The sequence below is a fragment of the Sturnus vulgaris genome, chromosome 21, assembly GCF_052056855.1.
Source record: "Sturnus vulgaris isolate bStuVul1 chromosome 21, bStuVul1.hap1, whole genome shotgun sequence".
NCBI classification, from domain to species: Eukaryota; Metazoa; Chordata; class Aves; order Passeriformes; family Sturnidae; genus Sturnus; species Sturnus vulgaris.
In genome coordinates, this window is record NC_142263.1 from 10,365,276 (window position 1) to 10,391,464 (window position 26,189).

General features: G+C 62.7%; 1 protein-coding gene across 1 annotated transcript; it reads right to left on the reverse strand.

The window, feature by feature from the left end:
- Positions 1-384: 384 nt before the first annotated feature.
- On the reverse strand, positions 385-26,189 carry ELN (elastin). Its single transcript, XM_088176964.1, has 42 exons — positions 25,986-26,189; positions 19,943-19,996; positions 19,487-19,513; positions 19,275-19,307; positions 17,823-17,867; positions 17,191-17,283; positions 16,771-16,830; positions 16,607-16,672; positions 16,477-16,524; positions 15,496-15,567; positions 15,294-15,320; positions 15,015-15,086; positions 12,376-12,402; positions 11,917-11,982; positions 11,608-11,652; positions 11,375-11,461; positions 11,225-11,284; positions 10,426-10,530; positions 10,301-10,342; positions 9,578-9,715; positions 9,453-9,494; positions 8,023-8,160; positions 7,898-7,939; positions 6,477-6,614; positions 6,352-6,393; positions 5,628-5,765; positions 5,503-5,544; positions 5,141-5,266; positions 4,996-5,052; positions 4,701-4,835; positions 4,568-4,615; positions 3,683-3,805; positions 3,455-3,508; positions 3,169-3,303; positions 2,956-3,003; positions 2,558-2,599; positions 2,314-2,352; positions 1,887-1,913; positions 1,459-1,500; positions 1,241-1,267; positions 1,097-1,147; positions 385-982 (listed from the first exon to the last, which is right to left on the reverse strand). Exons 1-42 carry the CDS (start codon positions 26,062-26,064, stop codon positions 933-935), a joined length of 2,832 nt encoding a protein of 943 aa, XP_088033090.1. The 5' UTR covers positions 26,065-26,189; the 3' UTR covers positions 385-932.

A 26,189-nucleotide genomic window follows, 5' to 3' on the forward strand; every position in this document is an offset into this window, starting at 1 on the left:
AGGCACAAGGCATGGATATTTTCCTGCATCCCCAGTCCCCCTCTGTGTGCCAGAGCAGAGACCTTTTCCTGGGTCCCGAGGCTGTCACACTAAGACAGGGCGGAGATGTCCTCGACACCTCAGGCCAGGGCACAGACCTTCCCCTGGGACCCTGGGTTGTCACTTTGGGAAAAGGTATGGGCAACCCCTAGGTCCCCAGGCTGTCCCCCACCCCTCCCGTGTGTTCCAGGGCTATGACCATGCAGCGGCACAAGCGACATTCCTGAAGCAAGGACCCAGCACGTTTCCAGGCTTGTGCACTGCCATGGGCTGGCGTGAATCCCTGCATCATTGCCACCACCACAGGGAAGGGTCAGGGACATGAGACACAAGCTGGAGCCAGAATCCTTTAAAAACTTGTCCTTTATTAGTCTGTCAGAAGCGAGTCCCTCTGTATAGGGCGTCCCACCCAGTTATAGCAAAGTGAGCAACGTGAAGGGACCGACCCCTCCTGCCCGCGGCCCCCCCCAAACCGGGGGGACCGCGGCCCGGAGTGGGGGCCAGGCTGACGGGAGCATCCCTCCCCGCACAGCCCCCGTCGCCGGCATCCCCTTCCCTCCCTCCGTCCCTCCCTCCCTCCCTCCCTTCCTCCAATGTGGGGTGCCCCTCATCCGTTGTCCCTCCCGGGGGTCAGCTCTGGGGCTGGGGAGGGGGGCGACAGCCCAGGCCCCCCCAAATCCCGCAGAGAGCGATAGCACCAAGGGGGACGGCTGCTCCCCGCAGTTTATTCCGCGCTCCCTGCCGGGACCGAGGGGCGGGGGGGGGGCGGACGCTGCCGGGGAACGCGGGGTCCCTCCGGGAGCTTGAGGAGGGGGTGTCTCAGCTTTGCTTCGGATTTACATTCTGGACCATGCAGTAGCACCAAAGTTCATGAGGTGATGGGTGACGGAGCGTTACTTCCGCTTCCTCCCGCAGTATTTCCCTGCCGCGCAGCCCGCGCCGCCTGCGGGGGATGCGGGGGATGCGGGATGAGCCCTCCCTGCGCCCGCACCCCGCCAGGGATGCCGGAGGGGCGGGGGGCAGGGCCGGGCCCTGGGAGCGGGGACACCGTGCTCACCTCTAAAGCCCAGGGCACCCAGGGCTCCTCCATAGGGCTTGGGGGGCTTCCCTGCAGCGGGAAGGCAGAGCGGCGTGAGCGGGACCCCCGCGGGGATCCGCATCCCCCACCCCACAACGTCCCGCAGGGGGGCTGGATACTCACCACCAAATCCCAGGCCGCCGACTCCACCTGAAAGGAGAGCGAAGCCCTCAGCACGCACGGAGCACCCCCATTTCTCTGCCCCGCACCCCCCAGGCCAGCCCCCCGGCTGAGCCCAGCCCCCAGGGTCCCTCCCCGGCCCGTGGCCGTGTCCCTGTGAGCCGGCCAGGCACCGACACACGCCCCGGCTGTGCGCTGAGCTGCCGAGCTGGGGCTGGTACCTGGAAATATCGGTGATACGCCGAAGCCGGGACCTCCAACCCCTGGGGAAAAAGCAACAGCCAGTGACAGCCGGTGACAGCAGTGCCACCCTAGCGTGGACTGTGGACAGCCTGGCTTATTCCAGGGATAGGAGCTGATGCAAAAGCCACCGTCCCCACCCTCTGGCTTCCCAGTGCTCTCCCAGGCCGCGTGCCCAGCAGGGAATGGCAGCAGCGTGGGGGCAGCAAGCGGGGACGAGTGTGGCAGGGTAGGGGACACTCTCCCGTGCCAGCCCCAAACTGCAGCACTCACCTGGCTGCAGCCCCCCAGCACCAAAACCTGCAGGTGGGTCAGCCCCAGTGAGGGTGGGGAGCGTGAGCACAGCCATGGAATGTGGATGGGGACAGGGACTGGAGTCACTCCTCCAGCCCCTCTGGCTGTCCCTTACCTGGCTTGGGAGGTTTCCCAGCAGCTCCTGGATACAAGAATCCTATGTCAGAGGGGACACCAGTGCAGCCCCTGCCTGGACTCACTGCCCCAGGGCCACAGCCAGACCATTCAGGAGGGGCCCAGTGGGTCCCAGGAGGGACCTGCATCTCCACATGGCATGGGCAAGGCTGGTGCTATGCCCTCAGTCCCTGCTCAATAATGGCAATCCCTTCGGATCACCCCCTGGGAACAGGGCAGGTGGCAAACAGGACGGGGCACAAGGCACGGTGACAGTGCGGGGTGAGATTGTACTGTGAGACCGGGAGGGGACAGAAGTGACCCAGAGACTCCCTTTCCTTTTCATTGCTCTGCCAACACGTCGCTGCTGCTGCTGCTCCCTGCAGCCCAGCTCCGGGGAGCCCCACACCGGGACCAGCATCACTCACCGAGGCCACCAACTCCGAGCCCACCGACACCGAGGCCACCTACAAGGGGTAGCCTGTGTGAGCACCAGGAGGGACAGACAGTGGGGCAGTGTCTGACCCACTCCTCACCCAGTCCCAAGTGTGCCCATCCTTCCTCGGGCAGCCCCGCTACAGAGGGAGTGTCCCTCCAGCTCCAGCCCTCTGGGGAAGCATCCCTCTGCCTGCACATCCCCACTGCCCAGGCTCAGCTCCTGACAGCACTTACCTGGGAGGCCACCAATCCCTGGGACTCCAACGCCAGGAACACCTGCCAGAGAGACACCATTAACCCCTGTCCCCCCCTCAGCCTGGCACCCCCAGCTCAGAGCACCCCTGGCCATTGCCCAACCTGCTGGGGTGGCTCTGGCACCCATGCTGGGAGTCCCCAGCACCCATCTCACAGCACCCAGAGGGGCTTCAGCCCCTGCATGACACACGAAGGAGAAAACTCTTCCCAGCGAGTCTAGGGCATGGGGTACAGGTGGCACTTTGCACCTATGGGTGACACCACGCCTGGGCCATCGGGGTACAATGGGCACACAGGGGACAGGAAGAGAGGTCAGCACCCTGATGGCTCAGGGACAGTCTGACGTGGCCCTGGGGCAGAGGGGCAGGGTTACGTACCAAATTTGGGAGGTTTAGCACCAGGCTGCACCCCTACTTGAGGGATGCCTGCAAAATGAGTGAGGACACCATGGTTAGGACAGGACAGTCACCCCCACATCACACTCATGTGCCACCACCTGCATCCCTCCCTGCCACCCCTTCATGTGGCTCGGTGGCTTTTAGCATTCCCAGCCACCACTGTCCCCAGGCAGGGTGGGACAAAGCACGTACCTGCCCCGGGAAGGATGCCAGTTCCAGGTACTCCCACCCCTGGCACCAAGCCAGGCACACCACCAACACCAGGTGTCACTCCGGGCACTCCACCTACACCGGGCACCGCACCTGGCACCCCTCCAACCCCAGCACCTGCAGAGACAGGGGTGAAGCAGCAGGTGTGATCCCCGTGCTCATGCGGGATGATGTGCCAGGCCTGGGTGCCCATGCCAGCATCCCCTGCACCAGTCAGTGCCACACCAGGGCTGGCAGGGAGACTGAGGGGCTCCCCAGGCTGACTCACCAAATTTGGCTGCCTTAGCTGCTGCCTTAGCTGCTGCTGCTGGACCTCCAACACCTGGGCAGAGACAGAAAGGGTGGTGTCAGTGACCCTGGGGAGGCCTCACAGCAAACCTGGGCAGAACCCATCCCTCAGGCCTTGTCTGCATCCCCCCAGGGGACTCTGATGAGGTTCTCCTCAAGCCTGTCCTGCCCCCAGAACTGCCCCCACCCTCGCCTTCCTCCTCCTCACCTGGGACACCTCCAACACCAGGAACCAGGCCACCTACTCCAGGAACCAGGCCACCCACACCAGGGGCCAGGCCACCCACGCCGGGAGCCAGGCCACCCACACCGGGAGCCAGGCCACCTGCTCCTGCAAGGAGAAAGAGAAGAACTGGAGCTTCAGGAAACATGGTAGAAGGAGTTGGATGAGAAGGCATGGCAGGGTGGAGGTGGGATGGATGGATGGATGGATGGATGGATGGATGGATGGATGGATGGATGATGAGATGGATATGCGGCTGGATGAGGAGTGGTTGAAATGATGGTAGGATGGATGAATGGTTGGATGGATGGTGAGATGAATGAATGAATGAATGAATGAATGAATGAATGAATGAATGAATGAATGCTGAGAGGGGCACATGGATGGTGGGATAGCAAGATGGAGAGATGGATGGAGGGGTGGTGAGATGGATGTGTGTGAATGGGGAGTGGTCGAATGGATGGCAGGATGGATGAATGGAGGGATGATGGTTGAAGGGATGGATGGATGTGGAGTGACTGAATAGAGGAATGGAGGAGGTACAGATGGATGGACAGAGAAGGGGGCAGATGGACACTGAGGTGGTGATGGTGTGGCTGGGTGGGCAGAATGGGGTGTGGATGGACCAAGGTATGAGAAGGTGTTTGGACAGTGAACTCGGATGTTCCATGGGGCTCACCTCTCTGGAGAGCAGCCCTGACACACCCAGCACCTCATCCCACATTCAGCCCTTCAGGGAGCTCATCCTTCACCCCAACCCCCAGGGGGCCCAGGCACTGCTGGGCCTCAGCCCCAACACGGGAGCAGCCTGGAGTGGGGATGAGCAGGAGTCAAGACGTGCAGGATAACCCCAGAGAGATCTCAGCTTACCGTACTTGGCTGCTTTGGCGGCTGCTTTTGCAGCGGCTGCCGGACCTCCTGAGGGACAGGGAGTGAGAGGGTCAGGAGCGCATTCAGTGAGCACTGCTGGGGAGATCTGAGCATTCCCTGGGCACCATCTCACCTGGAACACCGACCCCGGGCACCAGACCAGGCACACCAACACCAGGCACACCGACACCAGGCACACCCACTCCGGGAATGCCAACGCCAGGCACGCCAACACCGGGCACACCAACACCGGGCACACGTCCTGCTCCTGCAGAGAGGTTCAGGGATGTGTCCAAGGGGGCAGACTCCACAGCAGGAATCCCACTGACCTGCACAGCACCGGGGTGTCCCCACCTCTCCTGTGTGCCAACACACCTCCTCCCTCCCTGGGACAGCCGGTGGTGACGGTGGTGACAGTGGGGACTCACCGATTGCTGCTGCTTTTGCTGCAGCCTTGGCTGCGGCTGCTGCTGCCGGGCCACCCACTGCAGGGACACAAGGGATACAGTCAAGGCATTGCCAAGATGAGCAATGAGCATCCCCCCAGCAGCTGGTGACAGCCCATCTGCTCACCTCCAACACCAGGCACAGCTCCAGGAACCCCAGGCACGCCAGGAACACCTGGGACACCAGGGACACCGGGAACTCCAGGAACGCCAGGAACCCCAGGAACGCCAGCGATGCCAGGAACGCCGGCTCCTGCAGGGAGTGAGATGAGAGAAGTCAGATCCCGCTGCAGAAACATCTGAAAGCTTGGGCCTTTTCTGGCTCTGTCTCATCACTGTGGCCTGGAGAGAGGAGCAACCACAGCCACTTGCAGGAGAGACCCAAGCAGGGCAGGAGAGGGATGAGTCCCATGTCTTGCTAGACCCATGCATTCCAGGATCCCACGAGATTTTGCAGAGTCGGGAACCCGGGCCCCGTAGAGCACGTACCGTACTTAGCTGCCTTTGCTGCTGCTGCTGCCGACGGCACTCCTGGGGACAAGGGAGACAGGGACCCTCAGCCACCACGGCCCCACACAGCTGGGCCGTGGGGACAGGGCTCCTGGAACAGTCACCTGCCACCCCGGGGACAGCTCCGACACCGGGCACCGCCCCTGGGACACCTCCGACGCCAGGGACCAAGCCAGGGACACCTCCGACTCCGGGCACGAGGCCGGGGACGCCGCCCACACCGACACCGGGAACGCCGGCGCCTGCCGGGAACAAGAGGGGACAAGTCACAGCTGGCTGCAGCAAGAGCACAAAGCTGGGACCTGCCATGGCTCTGTTCTGTCATCCTGCCCAGGAGGGCAGAGCATCCATGGCCTCATCCGGGAGAGATCCCAGCGGGGCAGGACAGGGATTGCTAGACCCAGTTAGATGTGCTTCTGAACCCTGCAAGTTTTTGGAGGATGCTGACCCTGGGCAGGGGCCCCTCTGCCAGAAATCCCTGCCCGAATGGCAGCAGCACTGAGCCCTTGGGCTCCAGATCTTGTGCCCCATCTGTTACTGGAAAACAGATTTTGCACAAAATCCAGGAATTCTGTTAAAACTAATGCCATCAGTAGGTGCTCATTGTTCACTCGCACAGAGTAGCCTGGAGAAAACCTGGAGAGGGAGAAGGTCCTGCCCTGGGGATGGAGTCAAGCTCAGGTGGGAGCAGCCTGGATCTGAGCTAAGCATTCCCCATTTCCCGTCAGGGGCGATCCCAGGGGACACCCCGTGCCTGGGCGCCCCCCGTGTGTCAGGGTGGGCAGGGCGGGCAGGGGTCCCGGGGCTGGGGTCCCGCACAGCACGTACCGTACTTAGCTGCCTTTGCTGCTGCTGCTGCCGACGGCACTCCTGGGGACAAGGGAGACAGGGACCCTCAGCCACCACGGCCCCACACAGCTGGGCCGTGGGGACAGGGCTCCTGGAACAGTCACCTGCTACCCCGGGGACAGCTCCGACACCGGGCACCGCCCCTGGGACACCTCCGACGCCAGGGACCAAGCCAGGGACACCTCCGACTCCGGGCACGAGGCCGGGGACGCCGCCCACACCGACACCGGGAACGCCGGCGCCTGCCGGGAACAAGAGGGGACAAGTCACAGCTGGCTGCAGCAAGAGCACAAAGCTGGGACCTGCCATGGCTCTGTTCTGTCATCCTGCCCAGGAGAGCAGAGCATCCATGGCCTCATCCGGGAGAGATCCCAGCGGGGCAGGACAGGGATCAGCCCCGTGACTCTGCCAGCGACTGCCAGGAAGTCACAGCACAGGGACCACAACGACCCTCATCATCACAGGAGCCCAAGGTGCTCTTCTCATCGGGACATCAAGCCTTGCAGCCCAACAGGCCACGGAGGAGAAGTGGCTGGATCTCCCCAGCAGGTGTCTGGGAGGGCTGGGAGCCCGGGCACTGCTCAGACTGGGGAGCTGCCCAGGGCATTGACAGCCTGGACCTGCTGGCACATGTTAGTGCCACACACACAGGCATCAGGTCTGCAAGGGCTGAGTGTCAGAGGACTTTGTCCTCATAGGACCCTGCTAGGCAGAGGCACCTCACCACAGAGCACCACTGCTCAGTTCCTTCCTGAATTCCTGAATCCCATCCTTCTCTGGCCCTATGGAGGGATTTTTTCTACACAGTATAAAAGAGATGGGAATTCGTGGTTTTACCCTCAAAGGAGAGCTGCCACTGACCATGTCTCCTCCTGGGGACTCCCGTGGCTCTGCAGTTACGATGGAAGAGCAGGTCCATGGGACCTGGCCACGTACCAACTGCTGGCTCTGCCTTTTGGAGAAGCACGTGGAAGCCAGTCCTGCATGGAAAACTTCAGGCCCGTTCTGCCTCCTGCCTGTGTCCGAGCTCAAGGTGTCCCTGCTGTTTGGCCATGTCCCTCATCTCCACTGAGCTCCTTGGAGGTGGCTATACCTGATGGATCCTACCATCCCACCAATCCCAAAACATTTAGCAGAACAGTGACTCTGGGCAGGGGCTCCTCTGCCAGAAATTCCTGCCCTAATGGCAGCAGCACTGAGCCCCTGGGCTCCAGATCTTGTGTCACATCTGTTACTGGAAAACAGATTTTGCACAACATCCAGGAATTCTGTTAAAACTAATGCCATCAGTAGGTGCTCATTGTTCACTCGCACAGAGTAGCCTGGAGAAAACCTGGAGAGGGAGAAGGTCCTGCCCTGGGGATGGAGTCAGGCCCGGGTGGCAGCAGCCTGGATCTGAGCTGAGCATTCCCCATTCCCCGTCAGGGGCGATCCCAGGGGACACCCCGTGCCTGGGCGCCCCCCGTGTGTCAGGGTGGGCAGGGCGGGCAGGGGTCCCGGGGCCGGGGTCCCGCACAGCACGTACCGTACTTAGCTGCCTTTGCTGCTGCTGCTGCCGACGGCACTCCTGGGGACAAGGGAGACAGGGACCCTCAGCCACCACGGCCCCACACAGCTGGGCCGTGGGGACAGGGCTCCTGGAACAGTCACCTGCCACCCCGGGGACAGCTCCGACACCGGGCACCGCCCCTGGGACACCTCCGACGCCAGGGACCAAGCCAGGGACACCTCCGACTCCGGGCACGAGGCCGGGGACGCCGCCCACACCGACACCGGGAACGCCGGCGCCTGCCGGGAACAAGAGGGGACAAGTCACAGCTGGCTGCAGCAAGAGCACAAAGCTGGGACCTGCCATGGCTCTGTTCTGTCATCCTGCCCAGGAGAGCAGAGCATCCATGGCCTCATCCGGGAGAGATCCCAGCGGGGCAGGACAGGGATCAGCCCCGTGACTCTGCCAGCGACTGCCAGGAAGTCACAGCACAGGGACCACAACGACCCTCATCATCACAGGAGCCCAAGGTGCTCTTCTCATCGGGACATCAAGCCTTGCAGCCCAACAGGCCACGGAGGAGAAGCGGCTGGATCTCCCCAGCAGGTGTCTGGGAGGGCTGGGAGCCCGGGCACTGCTCAGACTGGGGAGCTGCCCAGGGCATTGACAGCCTGGACCTGCTGGCACATGTTAGTGCCACACACACAGGCATCAGGTCTGCAAGGGCTGAGTGTCAGAGGACTTTGTCCTCATAGGACCCTGCTAGGCAGAGGCACCTCACCACAGAGCACCACTGCTCAGTTCCTTCCTGAACTCCTGAATCCCATCCTTGTTTGTGTCTGTGGAGGGATTTTTTTCTACACAATATAGAAGAGATGGGGATCTGTGGTTTAATACTCATTAGAGAGTTGCCATTGGCCATGGCTCTGCCTGGAGATTCCCAAGGCTCCTCATGGAGATTCCAAGAGCTCCACAGTAACAATGAAGGAACAGGTTCTGAGACCTGGCGAGGTAAGTGCTGCCTCTCTCTTTTAGAGACGCCCAATGCTGTGTGAAACGTCAGGGCCAATTCTGCCTCCCCCCTGGGCCCAAGCTCCAGACTACCCTGCTCCTGGGCTATGAATCTTGACATCATTGGAGCTCTGTGAGGGTGCTTATACCCGATGGATTCAACTATCCAACCAATCCCAATACATTTAGGAAAATAGTGACCCTGGATAGGGGCCCCTCTGCCAGAAATCCCTGCCCTATTGGCAGCAGCACTGGGCCATTGGGCACCAGATCTTGTGCCCCATCTGTTACTGGAAAACAGATTTTGCACAACATCCAGGAATTCTGTTAAAACTAATGCCATCAGTAGGTGCTCATTGTTCACTCGCACAGAGTAGCCTGGAGAAAACCTGGAGAGGGAGAAGGTCCTGCCCTGGGGATGGAGTCAGGCCCAGGTGGGAGCAGCCTGGATCTGAGCTGAGCATTCCCCATTCCCCATCAGGGGCGATCCCAGGGGACACCCCGTGCCTGGGCACCCCCGTGTGTCAGGGTGGGCAGGGCGGGCAGGGGTCCCGGGGCCGGGGTCCCGCACAGCACGTACCGTACTTAGCTGCCTTTGCTGCTGCTGCTGCCGACGGCACTCCTGGGGACAAGGGAGACAGGGACCCTCAGCCACCACGGCCCCACACAGCTGGGCCGTGGGGACAGGGCTCCTGGAACAGTCACCTGCCACCCCGGGGACAGCTCCGACACCGGGCACCGCCCCTGGGACACCTCCGACGCCAGGGACCAAGCCAGGGACACCTCCGACTCCGGGCACGAGGCCGGGGACGCCGCCCACACCGACACCGGGAACGCCGGCGCCTGCCGGGAACAAGAGGGGACAAGTCACAGCTGGCTGCAGCAAGAGCACAAAGCTGGGACCTGCCATGGCTCTGTTCTGTCATCCTGCCCAGGAGGGCAGAGCATCCATGGCCTCATCCGGGAGAGATCCCAGCGGGGCAGGACAGGGATTGCTAGACCCAGTTAGATGTGCTTCTGAACCCTGCAAGTTTTTGGAGGATGCTGACCCTGGGCAGGGGCTCCTCTGCCAGAAATCCCTGCCCTAATGGCAGCAGCACTGAGCCCTTGGGCACCAGATCCTACAACACATCAGCTGCTAGAAAATGGATTGGGTACAAAATCCTCGAATTCAGTTAAATCTAAAGCTATCCGTTGGGGCTTATTGCTCACTTCCACAGAGCAGCCTGGAGAAATCCTGGAGAGGGAGAAGGTCCTGCCCTGGGGATGGAGTCAGGCCCAGGTGGGAGCAGCCTGGATCTGAGCTGAGCATTCCCCATTCCCCGTCAGGGGCGATCCCAGGGGACACCCCGTGCCTGGGCACCCCCGTGTGTCAGGGTGGGCAGGGCGGGCAGGGGTCCCGGGGCTGGGGTCCCGCACAGCACGTACCGTACTTAGCTGCCTTTGCTGCTGCTGCTGCCGACGGCACTCCTGGGGACAAGGGAGACAGGGACCCTCAGCCACCACGGCCCCACACAGCTGGGCCGTGGGGACAGGGCTCCTGGAACAGTCACCTGCCACCCCTGGGACAGCTCCGACACCGGGCACCGCCCCTGGGACACCTCCGATGCCAGGGACCAAGCCAGGGACACCTCCGACTCCGGGCACTGCCCCTGGACCTGGAGGGAAGCAGAGTAATCAAACCCCTTGCAAACACCCCACTCTGCCACTGGTGGGGACATGATCTGTTCCAAGGTCACAGGAGTCTCTTGGGCACTTGCTTTGTGGTCAGCTCCTCACTCATCCTAAAGCAGCTCCTCAGGGAACCTGGGTGCACCTGGGTATTTGATTCCCAGCTCCCTATGCCTATCAGGGACCTTGCCATCCAGGATGCTGGGGACTCCCAAAGTCCCCCAAGGTTGTGGCTGTACATCCCAGCTGTCCCAGGGCTGGCACGTTTTCCCTGAGTGCTCTAATGTGTGGTTTGCTCCTCGCTTTTCTCCCACAGAACAGCCAGGGAGGGAAGCAGTGGAGATCTGCATCACCAGCAGCATCCCTCATTAGGGAAGGACAGCTCAGCACAGACACCACGTCCCTGGTCACCCCACTGGCACCTGGCACAGCAAACCCACATCTCATGGACAGACCACATGTGATGGGCATGCTCTGTCCTATGCCAGGATGCTGCATCCCTAGGGGCCTGTCAGTCCTTCATCACTGCTGGAAAAGCTGCTGGAGCCGGGACAGGGGGCAGGGAGAGTACCCAGAGGATGGAATATGGGCTGCCGGGGCAGCTGTGGAGCCACACAGCCCTTGGCATCGATGCATGGCTCTTCCCTGTGCCGAGATCTGTCCGAGGCAGCAGGAACTCACCAAAAGCTCCTGCCTTTGCCGCTGCCTTCGCCGCTGCTGCCGCCGCTGCCGGTCCTCCGACTACCGGGATAGCGGGAGAGAGTCAATGATGTGGGATAAGGGAAGGAGACCCTCCCCGAGCCCCAGGGCAGAGCCCTCTCGTCGCCTCACCTCCAACTCCTGGGACACCGCCCACGCCGACACCGACACCGGGTGCGACTCCCGGGATGCCGCCAACTCCGGGCAGGACACCGGCTCCTGCCGCAGGGGACAGCGCGGTCAGCCGGTGGTGCGGGGACATGGGGACAAACCAGCATTGCTGGGGCTGGCAGGGAGGGAGGGAGGAAGGGAGCAGCTCCCTGCTGGGGCGATGGGTGGTATTTGTGCCACAGAAGGCGACTCACCAAGTTTCGCTGCTGCCTTCGCTGCTGCCGCCTGTGCTCCGACCCCTGCGGAGGACACGGGCACTGAGCCACGGAGCTCTTGAGACCATTCCCACCTCAGCTCCCCCACCCCACAGGCACGCTGGGGGCCGGGCACTCCTGCCAGCAGCTGTCCCCATCTCGGGCGAGAGGTGCTGCTCTCCTCCGGGCTGTCCCTGCAGTCCCCAGACAGTGCCTTGCTGGTCCAGGGGCCAGCAGGGTGACAGAGTGCGTGGTCCCCTGCCATGCCCGTGCCAGTCCCCACCCTGGGGCGGCGGAGGAGGAGTGTACCTGTCCCGGTGGGGTATCCTGCCTTTCCTGCCAGGAGGCCGGCTCCTATCCCGCCGGGCCGGAGGCCTGCAATCACAACACAGCGGCAGAGCCAGGTCAGGCACTGACCACGAGACAGACGGAGCAGCTCCCTTGGATCTCCTCCCCCTGGCGCCAGATGATGCAGGGGGAATGCCAAAGCCAGCTCCTCCCCACTTGAGATCCCAGCTCAAACATCCATGTCTGGAGCTGGAGTGGCTCAGGACGTATCCTGTGGATTAACAGCTCCCAGGGATGCCAGGAAAGTTGAGTTCCCAGGCTGGTTCACAGCCACCATGGGCGAGGCACAAGGTCTCCAAGGAACCATCTTGCCCTGGGAGTGGGATATCCTTCTCACCACCCCGAGGCCACGAGGTCATGGTGGCAGCCAGTGGAGCCACAAGGACTGAGGACACAAGTACTCACCACGGGACAGCTTACCATTGGTGTAGGGCAGTCCATAGCCACCTGGGGACAAGAGGACAGGAGAGAAGGGGGGGTTAACACTTGGCTGCTGCTGGCCCTGTCCCCTCTGCCCCAAGGCATGGCCCTGCTCTGCCAGGGCCGTGCAGCACCAGCCCAGGGGCTCCGTCCATTGTGACAGTGAATCCTCCGGGATACAAACCCCTGTGGTGCAGCTGGGCCAGGAGATGCTGTTCTCCCTCACCTTGAAAGCAGGGACTGAAAGAGCCGCCCCCTCTGAGCCCTGGCCGAGGGCTGTGGCTCCTGAAGCTGGTTCTGCAGGAGCCTCCCATGACCCTGCTCCAGCAAGGGGTCCCACGGGAGCCCCATGGCAAGAGTTGTACCCAGCTGGCTGCACCCCGGCCAGCTCCGAAGGAAAGGTTTTAATTAGATTCAGGGCTTGGGAGCCTCGGCTGAAACGTGACTTCGTTAGGAGGTCGGTGTGAAAGGATGGGGAGGGATTATTAGCTGGAATATCGTGGCCAGGAAAATGTCTCCTTGCGAAAGAGCTGGATCCCGGCACTCGGAATGGTGTGGGGATGCCCCTGACTCAGTGGAGACCGTGGGCTTGGCAGCTAGCAGCTCACAGCTCCCATCACTGCTGGCAGCATCCCGACACCATGGGCTGCCACATTCCTGGGGGGACACCTCGAGCTGCACACAGGGTGGGGGATGCCTCCAGCAAGGGGGCCGTGGGCAGGGATGTGGCTGCCTGCAGCCAGGATGGAATTACTCATGACACAGCATCTCCTCAAGAACTAGACACCATCCCCTCCCAGCAGTCAACATGTGGGAACAAGATTTCCCTCCATCCTGCTGGGCTATCCCATGGTGTCCCACAGCAGCACAGTGGTGCTGGCAGGCAGAGGCTCACAGTGAGCTGGGCCAGGTGTCTCCCACCTTGAGGGCCACCCTTGCCCAACCAGGGGCACCTTATCAGCACCTTGCTCACCCTAAAGCTGGGAAAGGGGTGACACACATGGAGGTGACTCCAAGGGCCAGAAGTCCAAACCTTGGTTCTCCAAGGGTTTTGGCGGGTCCGAGTGCAGCTCCCCACCACCCCCAGCTGGATGGGTAGGCAGCCCCTGCCCTGGGGCTGTGCACATGGCAATGTCACCCACACTGCCAGGGGGGCTCAGGCCGATGCACACACTGGAAGGGCTCTGCACAGACTGATGCTACCCAAGCACAGCTGGACACTGGGGAGTTATCCCCACCCCTACAGCATCAATGGGACCCTGACCTCAGCCACAGCTTCAGACTGAACCTCCAGCAAGGTGAACACCAGGGCCAGGGCCACCTCCTGAGTGGGGACAGCTCAGGAACAAGTAATCTAAAGAGACGATTTTCCACTTAAAATGTTATTTGTCCCGCTGTCCCCTCATCCCCTCTCAACCTGCACATACTGCAGAGGGGACAGTGCAGGGGACATCCCACCTGTGGCAGTCCCGGATGCACCTGCAGCATCAAGACGAGAGCCTCCACAGCCAGCAGCACAGTCTGTCCTTACACTGCCAGCCCTAAGCCCTCAGAGGTGACAAACTGGCGTTCCCCAGCGTCCAGGAAGATCTGGAGACACCCCTGCCGTCCTGGTCCCTCTCCTGGGGCTGGGACCCAGCCAGGCTTTGCCAGCAGTGGGGCCGAGTCTCCTGAAGGATCTTAACTCTGCTGCACTGCAGGAAACCAGAGCAGACCAGGGATCCCTGCTGCTGTTCGTGGTCACTGGCCCTGCTGGGACTGGAGCTGGACTGGGATGTGCTGGGCTAGGATGTGCTGCTCCAGGGGGGCTCCTCTCACCAAGACTCTCCTACCTCCAGTGACTTGTTTGGGTGAATGGGGAAATGCCTGCAGATCCCCAATGTACTCCCCAGCACCCCAGGGATGGAGGCCCTGCCAGATGCACCCTCTTCCTCAGGATGCACTGGGGAGGAGTCAGGTGCCAGCATGGCTCCTGGAGGGCACAGAACCTGCCACTGTCCCTCTGTGGGCACGGCTGTCTGGGGACAGGCAGAGATGACACCTGGCACAGGGCTGGGAGGGGAATGTGTCCAGAGCAGCCTGGGCTGGGAAAGGGGTGCTGAGCTCCCCCAGGCTGACTGGGGCTGGAGCTGAACCCTGTCCAGATGGGCAGTGGGGAGGGACACCTGCCTGGAGCCATCAGGTGGCCTCAGCTACAGCTCCTTGAGCCAGGACAACTGGCCCAGGTGAATGCCCAGCCCAACCCCAGGAGCCACAGAAAACAGACTGTCCCTGCAAGGGCTGTGCCTTGTGCCAGCAGGAGCTGGCAGGGACATCCCAGGGTGGCTTAGCCCAGAGCGTGTCCCCAGAACGTGACCCTTCCTACCTTACAACAACTGGAGAGAGGCACAGCATTGTCCACATGAGCCAGGGCCAAGACCACGGGCATCACCCCAGCAGCTGCCCACAGGGCTGCCACAGGCAGAGCACAGCAGAGCCCCTGGCTCTGTCCTGCTGTCCCAGGGCCAGTACAGGCACTGCCAGATCCGGGGGACCTGTGGGCACTGTGCCTCAGCCCCAGGGAACGGCGGGTCCTTCTCCTGACACTGCTGGGGATCCTTCACCCGCAGTGAAGCCGCTCTGCTGGCTGTGGAGCTTACCTGGGAGCTTAGGAGCTTTGATGGGATACCCCAGAGGGACACCGGGCTGCTGACCTCCAAAACCTCCCAGTCCTGCAAACCAACAGCAGACTCTCACCTGGAGCCCGCACCACGGCTGCCACCAGTCCTGGACAGAAGGGAGTGCCCCAGGGCACCCTGGCAGAGGATAGTGGGTGGCTTGGGAAGCCCTGAGGCATCTTCTGGTGTGGGGATACCATGGCTGTGAGAAACGGGCTTGGGAAGGAAGAGAAGGACAGGCAAGAGAGATGGGACACTCACCAGGGATTCCTCCAAAGGCTCCAGCTCCTAAAAGGAAGCACAAAGAAACCTGTTTGAGCCCTGGGCTGCTCCTGGGGGCCCAAATTAACCTAAGTTAATTGGCTTCCCTGCTAAGTGCCCTGTAGGGCTGTGATCTCAAAGGATGGGCTTAAGTGCTGAGCTGGAGCCACCCCAGTGTTCCAAGGGGATTGAGGGGACGTACCTGGTGCTTTAGGCTTGACTCCAGCTCCAGTGGGGACTCCAGGCAGCACCCCCACACCGGGAAAGCGAACACCTGGAGCAGAGACCAGAGGGGTGAGCTGGGGCCTCAGGATGTTACTGGTACCCAAGACCCCCACACCCAGCTGCCAAATCCCTGTCACCCATGGCACCCTCATCCTCGGGGGCTTGCTGGGACCACCCTGTGCCAGCTGCCAGGAGGGGTTTGATGCAGGCCTGGAGCTGCCTGTGGAACAGAGCCTGCAGGGAACACAGCACTCAAGAGGAGTCCCACTGGTGACAGCAAAGCCCCAGCCAGGCCTGGGCAGTGCTCTCTGCCCTTGTGATGCTCGGTGGCCTGGGGCCAGATGAGGCTCTGCAGCCCTCCAGGGGCAGCAGACAGTGTTTAGGCCTTGTGGTCGTTTGGGTTGGATTTTTGGGTTTTGAGTTTCCTTTTGGTTTGGGAATCTTTTTCCCCTCTTACAAATGTCTTTCATTATAACTCAAACATTTTCAGACATGGAAAAGACATTCCTGACCAGCAGTACACTTCGGACAGTGTCGAAACATCTTGTTTTCACAAGTTTTCCTCCTCCAAATTACTTTGCACTAAGGAATTCCTCTCTCTCGCCACCTCCTCCCCCTCCTTCCCACGCCGCCAGCCCTGGTGGCTGTGCCAGCTCCTCTCGCAGTGCTGATGCTGCCTGCTCCCGCCAAGCTTGGCACGGGATGGAGGTGCAGGGTCCCCCCATGCCTTTGGCACGGTGGAAATGTCACTGCGACCTCAGCCAAGGGGTTTGGGAGCAGCGGGTGGCAGGCGGGCAGCAGGGCAGGGTGCTCTCCCTACAGGGAGTGCTGGCACTGGGCAAGGACCACTAGGGACGTTGGGGTGCTGACGGTGGGGAAGGCACTCCCTCGGAATTGGGGTGCTGTCGGGATCCCCTCAGAAGATGGAGTGTTTACAATGGCGTGGAGCACAGCTCACCTGCACCGGGGAGCACGCCGCCCGGAAAAGCTCCAGGAATCCCAGCACCTGCAGGCAAAAGAAATTCAGGGATGAGGGCTCGGATGGAGTCGCTCCCCGCCCCGGCCCCGACGCCGGGGCCGTCACCTACCTGGTATTTTAGGGGGTTTCCCTGCCGCGCCAAGGCCGGGCTGCACCGCGCCCGGTACCACGGCACCTGCGGGCAGCACAGAGCCCTGAGCCCCCGCTCCTGCCCACGCCGGGGACAGCTCTGCCCCAGGCTTGGCTCTGCTGGGAGCGAGGAGTATTTCCTACCTGTGGAGACCCCGAGGCCACCAGGACCACCAATTCCACCCACGCCTCCAATGCCAGCACCTGGGGGCATTGGGAAGAGGAGTGTACCAGGGGGAGCTGCCACCGCTGGGCTGCGGCTGGCCAGAGAAGGGACAAGCTCAGGCTGGCCCTTGGGGGGTGCAGGGGACACCCTGAGGCAGTCCCAGGGTGGGTCCCCCAAACTGGGCAAAGGGACCAGGCAACTCTGTGGTCTCTGCTCCTGGGGGCTCAGGTTTGGCCAACTCCCCCATCGCCTGGGTCCCTCCGAGTCACTGGCAAGCCCAGTGAGAGCATCAGCTCCTGCCTGCAGCCTCGGCTCCAGGGGAAATCTGTCCTGGCTCAGAGTCCCTGGAGGCTGCCCTAGCCCCGAGGCCGCCTTGCCCAGACCCCCCCAGCACTCACCAGCTTTTGCAGCAGCCTTGAGCGCCGCGGCCGAGGCGGCTCCTGGGAACACGCCCCCGGGGAAGGCAGCTCCGGGGAACAGACCCCCAGCACCTGTGGGGAAGAACAACCAGCATCAGCATCACTAAAAAACAGCTGCCAAGAGGGGGTCCTGCCCTCGTGGTGGGCACAGGGAGTGGTGAGATGTGGGGGCTGTGTGGCAGTGCCAGCGCTGGTGTTAGGCTGGGCAAGGCTGCGTTAGCAGGCACTGGCTGCCCTGTCCTGCATCCCCCAAATTCGTTCTCCCATCCACATCCCATCCGGCACACACAACACCTGGCACCCCTGCAGTGGGTGCTGACACCCCTGGAGCCACTGGCTGACCACCTGCAGGCACCGTCCCTCTGCTGCCGGCCCTGCAGGCACCCCAGGTGCCTCCTCTCCTCTGGGGTCACCCCACTGTGGCGATGTCACCATGCAGGGGGACCTCAGAGCTGCAGTCTCTCAGGTCTGGGAAGGGCACCCAGCCCAGATGGCACCCATCCAGCACACTCTGGAGAGCTGTGGAGATGGGGATAAGGGATGTGCTGTCCCCAAGGTGGGTCTCTGGGGACATCACCCCAGAGCAGGGGTGGACAGTGGTCAGTGCTCACCTGGCTGCAGGCCAAGGGGGCCGAGTCCCCCAAGTCCTCCGACCCCTAGAAAGAGAAGTGGGGTGAGGCGTGTGGTGGCCAGGCCCAGAGGGATAGAGGAGTGGGGGATGGGAGAACAGCCCAGGGACAGGCACAGGGACGGGTGACAAATGTCCTTGCCAGCACTTGGGTCCTCCATGCCGTCCCTTCTGCCTCACCCACCCCCCACCCTGCCAGGCCACAAAGGGATGGAACCAAAATGTTTATGGCTGAGGAATGAGTCCCTGGGTCTCCGGCCAGCGCTGCCTTCCAACATCTGGGGCTCATCAGCCCTCGCTCCCTCCAGGCGCAAATTCCGGAGCCGCTGGCTCCGGGCGCGGACACTGCTCCGGCTGGGCCTTCGCAGCCGCCCTGCGTTTGGTTTTAATTATGCCGAAATAAAGGGCCTTGTTTTTCTTTCCACGAGCTGAAATCTGAGCAAACGGAGGCTGCTGGCCCCCACCTCAGGCTGCAGCTCCCACTGCACAGCCGGGCCGGTTAGGGGAGCCGGGGCCGTGGGGTGCCCCTGCCCTGGGCACAGTCGGGACCCCTGGGATGGGCACGGAGGGGACCCCAGGCAGCATTTGATGAAATGAAGCAGCATTTCTGCATGGGGATCAACAGGCACTGTGCAGAGGGTGCCAGGACAAGAGGGAGTGGTCTGAACCAAAAGAGGAGAGATTTAGACTCAGTGTTAGGAGGAATTCTCTGCTCTGGAGGTGGTGAGGCCCTGGCACAGGGTGCCCAGAGCAGCTGTGGCTGCCCCTGGATCCCTGGCAGTGCCCAAGGCCAGGTTGGACACTGGGGCTAGGAGCAGCCTGGGACAGTGGAAGGTGTCCCTGCCCAGGGCAGGAGGTTGGAACTGGACGAGCTTTAAGGTCCCTTCCAACTCAGGCCATTCTACAATTCCATTATTTCCCTTGGCCCCAGATGCTGCACGTTCAGTCCCTGCTGCCCCAAGTTCCAGCTGTGCCCTCCAGCTGTGCCTTCTCCAGCTGCACATCCTCCTGCCAGCATCTCCCCTCTCTCCTGGTAATCTCCCCTCTCTCCAGCATTTCTAGGCCAGGCAAAGCCCAGCGTGGGCTGAAGGAGCCTCTGCAAAAGCTGCTTGGCCCCGATGGCAGGCAGGTGGAGGTGCTGCCAGCTCCCCACCAGGATACTGGCTCCCGGCTTTGCATCTCCTCCCGGAGCTCTGGCGCAGCTTTACAGGCAGCAAGTACCCCCAAAGGGTGGTTTTGGGGGCTGGGAGCAGAGGGCAGCGCCAAAGCGGGGTGGGGGAGGAAGGTTCCTTGAGGCTGTGGCAGGATTAGTGTGGCAGGGCAGGGCTGGGTGTGCCTTGGCTACGGGGGAGCAGCGTGAGGGCAGCAGTGGCTGTGAAATGTCCCGGCCACTGGCGTGCCTGCAGCTGGTGAGAGCCAGGGAAAGGCTTCTTACCTGGTTTGGGAGGTTTTCCTGCAGCCCCGAGTCCTAGGGGAGAGCGAGCGGAGGGACAGGGGTCAGAGCCCTCCTCCCTCCGAGCATCCCCGGGCAGGGGACACGTGAGACAGGGCCAGCCTCATGGCAGACCCCCTGCCCAAACAAGGGAGATCTCCTGGGCATCCTGCCCCTCTCCCCAGCCCAGTCTGGCAGGGGGTCCCAGCACTCACCTGCTCCCAAACCTCCAACTCCAGCACCTGTGAGCAAGGGCACGGTCTGAGCACTGCCCTGGGAGCACTCAGCTGCTCCCGGGGGTCCCTGGGGAGGGTTCCACGGGTGTCAGGGGATGGGCCATCCCCCTCTGGATGTCCCCAGGATTTTCGCTCTAGGGACAGGCTGTGACCTCTGAGCACCTCCTGTGGCCAGGGCTGGGCAGGGTGTTGGTGCCAGTCCTGGGCTAGGGGCCCCTAGGGTAAGCCTGGCACTGCCACTCAGTCATGTCCCGTGGGGCTGATGCTGAGTCCATGCTGCACAGCCTGACAGGGTGTCCCCATTGTCACCTGATCCTGGCTGGCAGGTCCTCAGCCTTCCATGGTGTCTCAAAGGCATTCAAGGACCCCCCAGGCACCTGCCCGTCCTTGCAGACCGGGTGATGCCCCCTCCCAGAGGTGCCAGGACCCCCTTACCTGGGAAAAAGCCTCCTCCTGGGACTCCCCCTCCTGGGATAGCACCAGGAACACCTGCAAGAGAAGAGTCCCTTGTTAAAATCCCCCCAGAGGTCCAAGGCAGGGAGATGGGGGGTTGCTCCTGGTTCCCCTGCTGCTCTCTGCCAGGACTTGGGATGTGGAGCTCGAGGGCAGGTCCCTGCCTTTCCTTGCATCCCTGTTTGCCCAGGGTGACAGTGGTGACAGGACTCGGAGGTCCCAGATGGGACTCAGGTGTGGCACCTCGGTGGAGGAGTCAGCAGGACCTGGCCCTGCAAGGGAAGGAGGGAGGGACATGGGGCTGGGCGCTGTCCAGCTCTGCTTCCCAGCTACTGCCCCATCCCACAGCCGGGCCTGTCTCCATCACCTCCAGCCTCCCGTGGCTCTGGGGGGTGGGTCCAGGCACGACCATGGACCTGGCATTGTCCCAGCTGATCCCCACAGTCCCTGCTGGTCCCAGCCATGCCTGAGCATCCTCTGGGGCTGCCCCAAGGATCCTTGGATGTGTCCTGTCTGCTGAGGTGCCAATGGGAAGGAAGAACCAGCTCAGGCCAGTGGGACTGGGGTGACAGACTGGAGGGACACTGCTGAGACCCATGGAACTCCCTCTGTGTCCCCCAGCCTGTCCATGTGACATTGGGGTCACCACCCAGGTGCCAGTGCTTTCCAGAGCATCTCAGCTCATGCTCAGAGGCCACAACAAGGTTTTTTGGTTGTTTTGGACGCTGGCAGTGTCTTCTGCAGGCCACCAGGCTGCCACCCCTGGCTGGCCTCCCATCTCCACGAGGGCCATGGGTGGGCTGGGGACTTGCAGTGGGTTGGGGACACAAGGGGACTGTAGTGCAGAGGGAAGCTTCTCTTCTGGCAGAGGGAGAGGGGTTGTGGTGGGGTTTGCAGAACAGAGCCAGGCAGGGGGGCTGCCAGGAGGGTGTGGGGGGGCTGTCGTGGCCACAGTCCCTGTGGGAAGCTGCAGCCAGCCCGCTGCCACAGGGGATGGACTTCAGGGGGCACGGGCACTGGAGACCCTGTGGGGCACGGCTGGGACCTGAGGACATGCAGTGGCCTCCCCAGCAGCCCGGGAGGTGGGCGCATGCAGTGGCACAGCCCTGGCAGCACCACCACGGGCCGGGCAATGCCCAGGGGCTGGGCAGGGCAGTGCCAGCACACAGGGGGACAGGCAGGTGGCGGGGCTGGCAGGGCTGGCACACCATGGCAGAGCACATTGTGCTGCACATCTCCCTCGCAGATGTGGGGCAAACTCTGGGGGGCATCTGTGCCCCCTCACTGTGCCCCACCAATGACAGGGGTGAGGGTGTCCCCTGGGCCCTGCTCACGTGTCCCTTCTGGCCTGGGCACCTGGCAGAGATGCCCAGCCTCCCACAGGGATGCACCAGGGTGTCGGGACACACCCGTGTGTGACAGAGGTGTCGGGCTGTGCACGCACAGGAGATGTTGGGACACTCAGTGGCAGGACAGGACATCCCTGGGGATGAAGCATGCAGGAAGGGGAGCCGTGCCAGGTCTCATCACACAGCCCCAGGGAGTGGGGCCCAGGTCTGTTCCCCCTCTATCCCTTCCCGAGGTTCTGCCAGTATGCTTGGATAGAGTGGGACACGTGCTCAGCCCCTGGCACGGCCCAGCCCGGCCCGGCCCCCAGCCAGGGGGTTCCGGAGCAACTCCTTTCCCAGGCCAGGGGGTGACAGAACGGCTCCTTTTCCCGGCACATTCCGCGCCCACACCACCCGCCCCCAGGCTGGATAAACACAACTCCAACTCCTGCCTTGTTTCCAAACAAACTCCAAACATCTGCACACCGCCAGTTCTCCCTCCCAGCCCTGCTGCCTCTGGGAGCCAGTTCTGGGCATGGCCAGGGACCCTCGTGGCACAGCCAGGCACTGTCTCCAGCCGGGAGGGGATGCTCAGCCCCCATCATACTCCCCAGCCTCAGCCCCCCAAAACCAGGCAAGGTCCCTGGTGCTGGGGTGACAATGGGGGACCCGGGCTGATCCCTCCCACCCCTCTGTCACCCTGTGCCAGTGCTGCCTGATGGAGACTCCCAAGGAAGCTGGGACAAGGATTTCTCACAGCATCCCTGCAGTGTAGGGACCACAGAGATGTCCAGATGTCACCTGCCCACAGCCACAGCTGCCAAACTCAGCCCTTTATCATCACCACCACCCTCCTGGGGTACTGGGGGTCCTGCTAGGAGGATCCCACTGTGGTGACACTGTCACTGCCCCCTCCTCATGCATCTCCCAGACACCATCCCAGAGACAGGGCTCTGGACACATTTGGGAGGGTTGCAGAGGCTGTGGTGGTCTATCTGCTGTTCATTGCCTGGATCAGGAGGTGTGCAGGGGGCAGGTCAGCAAGGCCTGGCAGGAGATGGGATGGCCTGGAGGCAGTGGGATGGGTGGCTGGGTGGTGGTGCCAAGTGGCTTTGGGAGGACAAACCTTTCCCTCAGGAGCTCTTCCTGACCAGCTCTGCTGCCAGGCATGGCCGGATCTGCACTGCCCTGGACACTCCTTCACAAGCTGCTCCCCCAGAGCCCAGCTCGGGGTTGTTCCCTGGTGCAGGCACTGCTGGGGGGGGGTCTCTCCAGATCCCACCAGCATCTCCAGTCCTTCCCCCTGGCAGCACCACCGAGCACAGGTGTTGGTGACAGCCCACACACTGGTGACACTGTGACCACACTGGGCTCTGGCCATCTGTCCTTGCCCAGCCTCAGGTCCAGCAGTCCCCAGCCCCGTGTGGGGTCTATGTGCTCCCATTTGTCCTCTCCACTCACTCCCTTGGCACATCAGGGAAGGGGAGACTGAGTCAGCAGCTTCCCAGAGCTGAAGGAGCTCTGTGCTGCCTCTGCTCTGAGCCTGCCAGGACCCTGGGAAGGGGATTTTCCTGGGCTTCCAGCCTGTCTCCTGGGCTGGGCTGGCTGTGAGCCTGCATCCCACCCCAGGGATGGCTTCTCAATCCCGGGGCCAGAGAATTCGCAGCCACTCGTGCAGCCCCAGCTGTGTCAGGGTGTGAGCCATGAGGTGCTTAGGATCTGGTGTGGAGTCTCCTTGTTTATGGGAATGGGACGTTTTCCCCCCCCAGCTCCATCCACAGGTGTGGATATCCATGCTCTTTCACTGCCAGAGCTGCTTCCGATCCCGTTTGGATCAGCTGCACCATTTCTATCTGCACCGCTGCTTGCAGCTCCCTTCACGAGCCAGAAATGCAGAGGATTTCTCTGTTGCGTAGCTTCTGAGACCAAGACCAGGATGGAGAATCCAGCACAGGACACCCTCATTCCTCAGCCCCTCTCTGTGCCCATGGGCACCCGCTCCCGGAGGAGCCTCAGTGCCAAACCACCATCATTTCCCCTCTTCCCTCATTGTGCTGTTTTCTTTTTCTTGGGAGAAAGTTATGGAAACATTCAGTCTCCAAGCGACTTTGAAGCTGTGCTGCATCCCGGGCCGAGCTCGCTGGTAGCAGCTCGGGGGGAGCAGGGGCTGCTGCCGGGGTCTGGCTCCTCTCCAGCCCCCCTGAAGCTCCAGCTTTCATCTCCAAGCGCTCGCAGACGAGCTGCACCCTGCCAGTTGTGAGGGGAGGGAGCAGCCCTGGCAGGCCAGGCTCCAGCTGGGAAGAGGAGATGCCATCCCAGCCCCACCCTGGGGACCCTGGGTGTCCTCGGAGGGTCCCCACAGCCCCAGGCTGGGTACTGGCACACCCAGTGCCTGCCCCTCTGCACCCACCCCAGCTATTCCCCGTGGGCCCAGAGCCTGCAGGGCTGGGACCTCCCTGGGGTCCCTCTTGTCCCTCCTGGGGGTGTCACTGCCAGGGGATCCCCTGTGCTCCACAGGAAGCACTGAGGGACAGATTCCCTGCTCCAGATGCTCGGACAGGCTGCACTTGGCACCTTTAGAGAATCACGGCACCTTCCCCCTGCAGTCACCTGTGTCTGGCTGTGCAGGTCCACACAGTGCCAGCACAGCTCCGCTCCCCAGGGCCAGATCCACAGGGGCTGATCCTGACCTGCTGCTGGGGATTTCAGCCTCTTGGCACTTCTCTGAGGTGACAGTCTGGATATGAACCCCTCAACCTGGGAAGTCTCAGGGTTCCCTCTCCTGCCAGGATTATTTGGAGCTGCAATGCAGCCAGTGCTGGAGGACACGGGCCTGACCATCTCCAGCACCCTGGCCCCCCCCCCTCACCATGCCACCGTGCCTCTGTGCCAGCTCTATCCCCAAGGGCTGGCATGCCAGGAGCAGGGCTGCAGACACTGCCCAGTCCTCCATGGAAGAGCCTTCTCCTGTGTCCCACCAGTACTGGGACTATCTCCAGGGTCAGTTCACCTCCTCTGTGAGCTGCTTCCCAAACTAGCAAACACCCCTGGGGACTGAGCCGTGGCCTGGAGTGGGGCCAACAGTCCTGAACTGTTCAGGAACTGCTGCGGGGTCTCACTCGGGGTCCAAAGTCCTCCAGAGACTGTCCTAGCTGGCCACAGCTTGAAGGATCAGAACAAAGCCAGCCTGGATCAGCAAGCCACATCTCTCTCACTGCCAGAGATGGAGTGTGCCTGGGACTGAGCACATCCCATCCAGCATCCTGAGCACGATTAGGCACCGACAGCAGCTCGACTTCCCTGGCAGCTCCCAGCTCTGGGGTCCCACTGCCTGCATAGCCAGGACAAGCCAGCCCGGGGTCGGGTCCTGTGAGCCGCAGGGCAGATTGAGCTGCCGAGGGCTATGCCCTTGGTGACAGGTGGCCCAGCCTGTGGCTGCCCTGGTGCCCACCCAGCCCTGGCACTGCCCATGGTATCCTGCCCTTCTCCTCCGGAGGAGGATTGATTGCCCCTCAATCCTCTCTGTGCAGCCAGCCCCGCACGACAGCCCCGGCACCGACCTCGTGGCTCTGCCCATCACACGCTCTCCTTGGCACAACCACCCGGCTATCTGGAGGTGACTGTCCCCTCCCTGGTGGTGCTGTCGCCTCCTCAAAGCCCTCTGCCCAGTTTGGCCACTGCAGTGGGGGCTCTGAAATCTGTGCTCAGCTGTTCTCTCAGCCTGGGTGGGAGCTCAGCTTCCAGTCTGACGCCGAGACGGGGGTCGGCCACCGGGCAGGCACCGGCTATGCTGGCCGGGCTGTGTCACACGGCTGGGACACAGACCCCGGCGCTGGCTGTCACCTCCCCGCCCCGGCCTCGTGTGCCGCACCTGCGTGTGCCTGGGCCGGGCTGTCACACAGCCCTGGGACCGCGCTGTCACACAGCCCTGGGACCGCGCTGTCACACAGCCCTGGGACCGCGCTGGGACAGGGACCCGGCGCTGGTGGCACAGGGGCGATGAGGGCGGTGTGAGGGCCCCCCGGGACCCCCAGCGTGAGGTTCGGGTGGGTCGAGCCGCTCTGCAGCTGCAGCAGCCCCGGGGCTGTCGCGGCCACACACTGAGCAGCAGCTCGCACACAGCGACTGCGGGATGCTGCCACCCACCCACCGCCCTCAGCTCCCGCTGCCATCGCACCGCGGGTGACAGCTGCCACCTCCCCCCGGCCCCTCGCACTTCTAAGTCCCATGGGAGTTTGGTGGCCATCCTTGGTGTCCTGCCTGCGTGTTCCTGAGCCTTTCGTGCCTCCAAGCCTCTCATGTCCCCAAGCCTCTCACCAGGACACCCCCCGCAGCCTCCCCCTGACAAGTGCTTGGTGCAGAGGTGCCGTTACCGACTTCCCCGTGTCACCACCTTCGGTAACATCCCGTCCCACCCGGGCACGGCACAAACCACCCATCGGTTTGGGGAGCAAAGAGTCCTCGGCGGAGGTGGCGCCCAGGGGCCTGCCCACCCACCCTCGGGGATGTCCCCAAGGCAGGGCAAGGTGGGTGACTGTCCCTGCTCGGGGCTGGGCAGCCGGGGCAGGCGAGGGGCAAGTGAGGGGTTGCCAGGAGGGTGGGGGTGTAGCAGCCCCGGTGCCCGCGGAGGGTCCCCGCAGGACCCCGCAGGAGCGAAGCGCTGGCCGGGGTACGGGAAGGAGCCTTTCGTTCCTTACCTCCTTGCTGGGTAGCCGGGAGGATGGAGAGGAGGAGGAGAACTCCGGGGAGGAGGGGTGCAGCTGCCTGCCTTGCCATCTCTTGAAGCAATGCCCCCGTGCTCCCGCGGGCTGTGTGTTTTATCCCAGAGCTGCTTAATTGTTGCTTCCAAGGATGCGAGGGGAAGGGGAGGGGGGTGAGGAGGGAGGGGAAAAGGAGAGGGA

Coding starts and splice junctions, on each gene's coding strand:
- ELN (XM_088176964.1), bottom strand. CDS start 26,064: ATGGCAAGGCAGGCAGCTGCACCCCTCCTCCCCGGAGTTCTCCTCCTC. Junction 5,766..6,351: donor AGCAAAGGCAGCTAAGTACG/GTACGTGCTGTG, acceptor TGTTCCCGGCAG/GCGCCGGCGTTCCCGGTGTC. Junction 4,836..4,995: donor AGCAAAAGCAGCAGCAATCG/GTGAGTCCCCAC, acceptor ACCTCTCTGCAG/GAGCAGGACGTGTGCCCGGT.